General features: G+C 36.6%; 1 protein-coding gene across 1 annotated transcript; it reads right to left on the reverse strand.

The window, feature by feature from the left end:
• Nucleotides 1–2,027: 2,027 nt before the first annotated feature.
• On the reverse strand, nt 2,028–4,430 carry npy (neuropeptide Y). Its single transcript, XM_073822383.1, has 4 exons — nt 4,108–4,430; nt 3,611–3,798; nt 2,602–2,679; nt 2,028–2,465 (listed from the first exon to the last, which is right to left on the reverse strand). Exons 1-4 carry the CDS (start codon nt 4,300–4,302, stop codon nt 2,441–2,443), a joined length of 486 nt encoding a protein of 161 aa, XP_073678484.1. The 5' UTR covers nt 4,303–4,430; the 3' UTR covers nt 2,028–2,440.
• Nucleotides 4,431–9,749: the final 5,319 nt, after the last annotated feature.

Here is a 9,749-nt window from a genome sequence, read left to right on the forward strand (position 1 = left end):
TGCTTACTAAGTCCTTCTCTATATGATTTAGCAGCTTCACATGTTTTTTTCCGTGGTTTAGACAGCATAAATTAGCACAACAACTTATTCAGTAGTACATTAACCATACATTCAGTGGTGTTGTTTACATCTGAGTATCTCCAATATGGCCACGCATCCCGGTAACTGACCAAAGTGTGACGTAACTGCAAACCCTCTATATCAGTAGACAAGGGATGATTACATATAAGGCTTACTAAAGCTATGTCCAGAATAGAACACTAACATACTAGTTCTACTATTTCTGTTAAAAGGCCTACATACTGTGCATATATGCCAATTTTCCTGTGTGCTTGGAATACCTAGATGACCTATTATGCAATATGCAGTTGAATATAACTGGAAACCAATCACAATTATTCTTACAATGTAATGAGGTCATTTAACAATGTAGCATTCTGCTGTTTAAACACCTATGTCACGATTTGGTCAGTTACCCGGATGCACGGCCATATTGGAGATACTTGGATATAAACAACAGCGTGGACTGCATGGTTAATGTACTACTGAATACATTGTTCTGCTAATTTATGTTGTCTAAACCATGGAAAACAACGTGTGGAAGCTGCTAAATCATATAGAGAAGGACTTAGTAAGCAGGAAAGGGCGCATTATTTTAACAAACTAAAGTTAATAGGTAGTTAAGATCCCTGCAAGTACCATTATAAGATAGTAGCCTAAAATTTATCTACCTGACCGAAATTATAAGAACAAACACAAAAGTTGTCAAAATTCCTGCCCTGGAAATGCTGGTTCATTTCGGCCAAACATAAACACCTTTTGTTCCTCAGACAGTTTTTTTGCACTCTTCTCCTTTATTTGTTATGCTTTTGGAAGTCTATAATACTCCAAACGTTTTTCCTGATCCGACCGATTGGTACAAGCCAAAACAATAATTGACCATTTTTAGCAGCAATAATCGTGTGATTCAGTGGTACCAATATGGCTGATTGATGGCCGATTGATGACACGGGTAATGTTAGGTCAGAGGTCTTCAAGCAAACCTGAACAGCTTGATAGCTGTTTCAAGTCTGTTTGATTAGTGTTGGAGCTAAATTTTGCAGGACAGTATATACCCATGGAGCAGGGTTGAGGACTTCTGTTGTAGGCCACATGGAGATAGCAACATGGTAGAAGAAGTAGTGCAGAGGTGCCCAATCCTGTTCCTGGAGATCTACTTTCCTGCAAAGTTCAGCTCCAATCCTGATAAAGACACCTGAACCAGCTCACTAAGATCTTCAGAGCACTTGATTTCAGACAGGTATGTGAGAGCAGGTCTAAAACTGAAATCTGTAGGCAAGTATAGATCTCCAGGAACACCACTGATGTAGTGTTTTAATATCCTACTACATGCAGAGATCCTCTGACAAGATGTAATTCAGAAGAAACTAAAATATATGAACTATGTGCACAATTAATGTGACAGAAATGAAAGCAAAACTGGAATACACATAGAGAAAACTTAAACGGCATGAAAAGACCCAGGACACATGACAAAACTGAAGATAATAAAACATTGAAGAAAACATTTGCATATGTGGATCAGCTCTTACAATTTTAATGCTTCAAACGTCACATTTTCGTCACCTTCACAATGAATGCAGATTTTTTTACGTCATTATTTCATTCATCTTTCTAATGTTCAAAACATGTCAATTTTAACAATGACTGTTTCTGATTCATTTTTTTTTTGATTTGTGTGTAATGGTCTACATGCGTTCTTAATTAGATTTTTTAAAATTATGCTGGAATTTGAGTTCAAAGCAATTTGACCCTCTTTCAACATCTTAACAAACTGACAATCAATATATGACTAATACATCATTTGTTGGCATACAAAATTGAAGAACTTTAAACAACTTTACAACTACTTTATATATTTTTAATGATGAAACCACCACTGCAACATTGCACTAAACTCTGGTTATGATCTTAAACTCAACTGGCATGTTTAATTGATAGCAGAAAACAGGAAACAAAGACGACTCTTTCAAATATAGTGGATTTTATTAGCACGGTTATACTGTACAGTCAGTAATGTTCTCCTTTGATATTTTGGATTACAATGGACACGACACACATACACACAGTAAGTCTCTGTACAACTGTCTTGTTGAACGGCTGACTGAACTTCGATGGTTCTAGAGAGAGAGCACACGTCAACAAGACCATATTCATATGTTGGAGCATTTCACATAGACGTGTACTCGTACAGACATAAGGATTTGATGGGTTCTTTGAATGTTCTGCAGTATTTTCACTATCCTGATGATGGCTGTGGTACATTGCAGCAAGTTGCTGATCTTGATGATGCAGAAGATTTCAATTTTATGAGATCTGGTCGCCGTAATAGTTCACAGGATGACACATGGACGTAACTGGATTAACACAGTTGCTGGGATCACCACACCAAATGGTCCTCATATCTGTGAATAAACAGCCATACATTCTTCTTATTAAACATAAATCTACATAATAAAGGATGGTGAGTGAAACACCATGATTGATTATTATTGTCATAAAAGAATCAATAAGATATCTAAAGTCTTTTACAAATCTTACCTTGTCTGGGGGTGGGACTCTGTTTCACCAATCAGAAGGTCTGAAATTAAGGTGTCAGCGCTGGACCTTTTGCCGTACCTGTCAAACAGAACACAAAAGCCATTATACCTTATAAGTGGAGTCTACATTTGCTAAATTATTTTGGAAAATAACATTTTCGGCATATTGAGGTTCACGTCGCACACCTCGAGTTGTATTTTGACGTCCCATCAAACGCCAGACATCAGACTAGTTAAATATTTAAATATTTAGCGACTTCTTTTTCTCTAACTGGCTTATAACCTTTGATTCAAACTTTGAAAACTGTGCTGAAACATGGCTATATTATGTTAAACAACATGTAGCCTACCCCCTCTTCCTTCCCTTCACTTAAATCCCAATTTCAGGTTTCACTTGATTCTCACAACTCCAAGACGAGTTCACTTTTTTATTTCCAGCTCACTTGTGATCTATGTTCTCCCATTTTTCTAATCCAAAGACTGGAGGAAAAGCTTTTATAAAAGGGAATTTTATCTTGTAACCGTTCCTTATCATTTCTGGTTGATATAGGCTACTTCGCTCTCTGTCAAAAGACCTTTAAAGAAACAAGGCTGTATCGTCTCGTCAATAATTAATTTTGTGAGTAGAAAACCACATCCCGCTGTTTTAACTCAACAAAGAAACACGTTTAATGCGCCGCAGTTAATTAGAGAGTCAGCGGGATTTTATCTGTGGATTAATACGGTGCTTTTGAAAAGAAAGAAACGAGACTAGTTTTTCTGCCCACAGTTGCTTAAATGTGGAGGGACCGTTGTAGTTTTTTTAAACCTTTAAATTTGCAGAAATACAGATTAACTTTAGTCTATAATAAAATGAGAGTAAAGGGTGTTCTGAGATTTTGAGAACAGAAATGAGAGACAGAAACAACTTGAGAAAGAAACAACTTGAGAAATAATTTGTTATATATATATATATATATATATATATATATATATATATATATATATATATATATATATAATGAGCTCACCTCTGCCGTGTTATGAGGTTGATGTAGTGTCTTAGTGCAGAATAATACTTGGCGAGCTCCTCTGCAGGTGCGTCCTCTCCAGGGTTGTCAGGTTTTGTCGGATACCCTTCCGTTAGAGTTCCCAAGCAGGCGAACAAGAGGAAGGCGCACGCTGCCCAGCCGATCCACATTTTCATGTTTGGATGCATCTGAAATACAACAAAGCAAAAACGTTTGTGCTAATACTCAACCTAATGTTCTTAAAAGCAACTCGTAGCCATATAAAACAAATCTTAACAAGTCCGGAAGACGTTTGGGCTGGATTGTGATCTGCGTAAAATTAAATTATAGGATTTCTGTCATCATAAAACTTTAGGTTTGGTATCCAATAATGCTAATAGAGATATTTAATAGCGCTATTATCATTTCATTACTTTCTAAAGAGATCAAACTTAACGTTAAACATGAAGCTCTGAAAGTTTCAAAATGTTAAAGTGTGATAAAAGCGGTACACTTACAGTCCGTTGAATGAGGTCTTGATTGTACTTCTTGCTCGGTGGGTGTCGACTTCTCGGATTTTCTGCATTCTGAGTCGTGCGTCTCCTGGTTTTATACCTGTGCAGCTCGTGCCTTAAAGAGCAGAGCCCACGCGCAATTGCGCGCGACTCTTTTGATGCGCGCGAACCCGCGTCACGGATTAAATCCTCTGTCATCAGTGCTTTAAAAACGCGCTTGTTTGGTCCTCATTTGAATGTGTGGGAGGTTATATAGGGACGCTATACAAGAGGAACTGATCTAAAACTGTCAATTTTGTCCACCTGTTCCAACTTCTTAAATTGTTCTGATTTTCCTTATTAAAATACGATCTAATACGTATCTACACATATGCTGATCCTGATAAGCAAAGTTTAAATTACTGGAATGCTTAATGAACTCTTACTCTATCATTTATCAAATAAATTAGAAGAAACAAAGTCATTTTATGACTGTCTTGCTAGGTTGCATATTAAGTATGGGCGAGACTTCCGGTTCATATCCGCTATTGGGGAAATAACGAGAAGACTAACGATAAAACTGTTTGCACTACAATCCAGTGTGTTCGTAATTAATATAATACATTAAAATAATATGGTAACACCAATTTGCAATATCAAGCCGCAAAATGAGCTGTTTTGTACAGCTAAAAATAACTGGATACGGATGAGACCGTAAGCCTGACCCATAAAATTTAACGGCACAAATAAGGTGTATTTGTCTCAGATGTTTCTCCTAAAATTTCTTAGGAGGAAAAAATAGATATAAATGAGAAGTGTTAACATACAATATGAATCATAAAGTTATAAAATGAATGTGGATATGAAGAATTTGATGAAAAATGTTTCAGCTCATCCTATTTAAATCCAACAAAACTTTGATTTTTGAGAGCAGACTTCCTATTTTGTCATTTTCACTTGAGACATTGTTGGAGATGCAATGTAGCATTACTGGAGTCTTTTTCTATCAGATGTAAAATCTGAAAAGCAAGAGAAGCATTCAAAGAAGTGATTTTTTCCCATATGATTCCCTCAGCAGAAATCATGAAGTAAAATTGACACCACCAAAAAACTATGCATTTACAATGATGCGTCTTTCTGGACTTCCGATGAAATGAATGATCAAAAAAACGCCTTAAAATGGAGAGGAAATGGAAAGCATTTGAATGATTCAGGCATGACATGAAACTGGGTCGAAATGCATTCGTTTTGCCAGAGCTGCAAAAATACATGTCCATTGTGCTCAACCATAAGATAAAGGAGTTAGGGCTGCTCAGGAAGGAAGAATAAGAGATTTTAGAGATGGAAAAATTATATTCAAGTATGTGTGTGTATGTATGTGATAACTTTGTCAGTATAGCCACAGTACATCCAGTCATTCCTGACAGATACTTATCGAAGTATCAAGTGCCACATCATGGCTTTGCTGTCTTGTTGGAAAATATTTTCACAACCTCTCTGCTTCTATGCATCTATGTGCTCATCGCAGTAAGAAACACAATCCTTCGCTACTTCAAAGGCAAACTGGTTTCACGAAAGAGTTGAAAGAGGCTCGGTTGTGACAAGGAAAATGCTGAAGGGCCGGAAGGTCTTCCTTTTGTCGTCAACAACAGCAGATAATTACATGCACAATCAATTTTGTAGTTGTTGTTACATGGGTAAGTTTTTCCTATTTCTTCCCTTTCACTATCTTGGTCTTTTTCGATTTGCCTTTGCCAATCTGTCTTTCATACTGAGCTGATGAACAGTACATATAGAGCTCTGAAAGGAAGCACCTCAAAATTCCTCTCCAGAATTTACCAATTCATCTCCATTTATTACTGCACATCTGCTTCCACTCACACAGACTTCCATTATTTTTACTAACACTTAAAGGGTGCTGTTTATACTTTTTATCTTTTTCTTTATACATAAGAAAACAAGTCAAAAAAAAGTACATTTCCTACCCAAAAAGGAGTCATATTAGTACCCTAAGGCACTTCCTTGCATTCAAACAAATTCCACCCATTTTTTTCCTCGCTAAAATATTACAGTATGCTTTGAAAACATAACAGTGTTGTATATTGATAACACTATAAAATGTTCTGTCTGCCTTATTATTTTGAGGTAACTACATGATAATAGCCTGAAACATGCATATTGAGCGGTTTAAATCTGCTGTTAAAAAAAGGAGTTTAAAGTAGCATTTAAATGGCCACATTATGTCAGAACAAATTTCCTACAAAATAATGTGCCTGTGATTATTGTGTTTCTTAAGCTTATTCAACTGTGGGGGAAAAAAAAACTCTTTAACTAAAATAAGCGTGTGTATGTGTGTACATTTTAAGAGGCAATCTTTTCAAGAAAATAGAGGACTGAAGTGAAGCACAGAAATACTGATGCTGTGGTGCCATCTGTCACCTCCAGTTCTTTGCCTTCAGGCTTGTGCAAAGCCAGAGGGTCAGAGTCACAGGTCAGACACAAAGGTGAGATATAACTTTAATGAAACCTGCTGCGTCTCTGTCTGACCCATAAAATCGTGTCTTTGAGCTGCCAATCCAATAATGTCTGTCAAGAAAGCAGGTAAATTGGGGACATGATGTTTTTCCATGATGAACCTGTTCATTTCTAAACATAAACATTTCTGTATACACAAGTCATAATCATGTTATTAGGAATTTAGATAATCAGCATTGTAGCCAAAAATGTCCCAGTTTCCCATAGAATTTCAGTGGTGTAATAGACCCTAGTCAGATTAGACGCCGTAGTGAATTTAACATGTAGGCTACTGTATAAAAATAAGACTGTGAGGGATAAATTTTTAAGTAATTTATCTCACTCACAAAAAACAAACAAACAGAAAAACAGATTTAGTATTCCTCAAAAAAGAATAATGCAACTCACAAACCTGCAATAATTGAATGTTACATACAAATATCCTTTATGTATTTAATCCCATTTTATTAACCAGTGTCTTTACTGCTGACCTTTGATGATCCAGTTCAAGCATTCTAATAAGCAAAAATTACTGAAGACAAACTAACATTTGTTCTTTTTTTTATTGCTGAGGAGTGTTGAACTGTCTTCTTCTGCATTCCACTGTGCAGACGTGAATTTACTTTTGGTGCGAAAGGACTTTTATATTTGCCAAAAATATATTTTTTTACATTAAAAACAAACAAGCAAACCCTGCCCAGATTTGAAAAGTAAAGCTAAAGTAACATAACGCATTACTTTCCATAAAAACTAACTAAGTAACGTAATTAGTTACTTTTTAGGGAGTAATGCAGTATTGTAATGTAGTACTTTTAAACCTAAATGTTCTCAGCACTGCTCACAGTTTTCAAAAGTGTTTTATGGAGTTTTTGTTTAATTTCTCAAAAAGACATTTCATCACCTGAACAGTTGGTATAAGGGGTGTGGGATATATATCGTCTGTGATTATAATTGTTATAATGGAGCACGTGCTGGACGGAATGAGACGAAATAAACAATCAACACTATTTTAATATACTCTTAGGACAAACACTCAGGAACGATCAGGAACAGGCAGGATAATCCACACACGTAACATCAACCATAAACGTCAACATTTAAGACCGACAGGGAACTAAACTCACAGACAGACTTTTAAAGACAGACTAATCATAAGACACAGGTGATACAGATGACGATCAAATCAAACACAGGTGACGGTGATATACAAACGAGGACTAAACCAAATGATAACAAAATGACAGGGGAAAGACAAATGGGAGAAACCAATGACAAGACAGACAGAACTGTGACAATAATATAGTTGTTGTTTTAACAATGTGCGATTTGACATTATAGAGTATATTGCAAAAACAAACAAACTACACCTACAGAGTGCACGGATAATGTTACACGTGATGAAGACTAGTAAGTAAGTTCTTTTACTGCGTGATTCAGTCTATTGAAATGCATTTAGAATGATCACATAATTCAAGATATGGGGGCAGAAAATGTATATATTTATATAATTTCCTATTGTAATATCACACGAAGAGTAGTTTTTTCCTTCAAAAATCAGTTTTTGTTAAAACACAAAACTTTTAATATTGAAAGACTTACGTTTTAGACAGCATACAGTCAAGTCCGAAATTATTCATACCCCTGGGAAATTCTGACTTAAAGTTACCTTTATTCAACCTTTTCTACATCTGCGACGGTGGATTGCGACGTGGAGCAGATGAGGGAAATGGAGAGCCCTGCCCACTGTAACACTGCTGGGGGTGAGATAGACAACTCTGGGGACCTTATTGACTTCTTTGCCGAAGTTATGGATTATCAATCATTTGACTTAATAGACTTTTTCTCTGAGCCACTGACCTGCCTAAGCTTCCCTCCTCATGGCTAAGACAAAGGAGCTCACTGAGGACCTGCGGCTGCGCATTGTGACTGCTCACAAGTCAGGAAAGGGCTATAAGACCATATCTAAATGTTTTGAAGTTCCAGTGGCTACAGTGCAAAGTATTATTAAAAAATACAAGACGTTCCACACTGTGAAAAATCTCAGAGGATGTGGTCGGAAGCCAAAAGTGACACCTGTGCTGGCCAGGAGGATAGTGAGAGAGGTAAAAAAGAATCCAAGGATCACCACCAAGGCCATCCTGATGTATCTGGGCTGGTGGCAACATCTCAAGGCAGACAGTCTAATGGACACTGCACACCGCTGGGTTCCACAGAGACCAAGGAGGACACCACTTCTCCAGATAAGGCACACAAAAGCCCGCCTGGCCTTTGCAAATGCTCATCTGGACAAAGAAGAAGACTTCTGGTCTTCTGTTTTATGGTCAGATGAAACAAAAATTTCATTGTTTGGCCACAATGATGTAGCCTTCATTTGGCATAAAAAAAGAGAAACGGCTGATTGTCTGAAGAAAAAAAAAAACAGTTGTATTCCCTCGCCAAAAATGTCTGACTCACTATGTACAATTATTGTTTCTTCTCCTGCTTATTGTATCTGACTACTTAAACATGTTACATAAAAGCCTTTATGTTACAGAAAAGAGCTAAAAGCTGAATGAGTCCTGAGATAAGAACGTCAAACTAATTTCGCTCACTTAAACACCAATTGTCTCTTTTCTCACTTTTTCCACCTCTCCCTCTCTTTCTTCTTATCTCATTCTCAGCACGGTTTTACAATGTCTATAAAAACATGGAACTTCACATTCTTTTGTTTTTATAAAAATGTTTCTGTTCTCTCGTCATAATTGTTATTTGACTCTGTTCATTCATGAGTCGTGGTAGTTAGCAAATACAGAGTACTCACTGAGCAAATGGGGCCTCCATGAGAGAACCATGGTGGCCAGACACCTAAAAACATACTACACTCTTAAAAATAAAGGTGCTTCACGATGCCATAGAAGAACCTTTTTTGTCTAAGTGGTTCCATAAAGAACCTTTAACATCTGAAGAACTTTTCTGTTTCACAAAAGGTTCTTTGTGGTGAAAGAAGATTCTTCAGATTATTAAACAGTCAGAAAGAGATGGTTCTTTAAAGAACCTTTGATTAAATTGTTCTTTGTTGAACCAAAACTGGTTCTTTTATAGCTGTGAAGAACCTTAGAAAAGCACCTTTATTGGCATTGATGGTTCCATAAAGAACCTTGAACATCCATGGA

Source organism: Garra rufa, chromosome 17 (genome assembly GCF_049309525.1).
Source record: "Garra rufa chromosome 17, GarRuf1.0, whole genome shotgun sequence".
Lineage (NCBI taxonomy): Eukaryota > Metazoa > Chordata > Actinopteri > Cypriniformes > Cyprinidae > Garra > Garra rufa.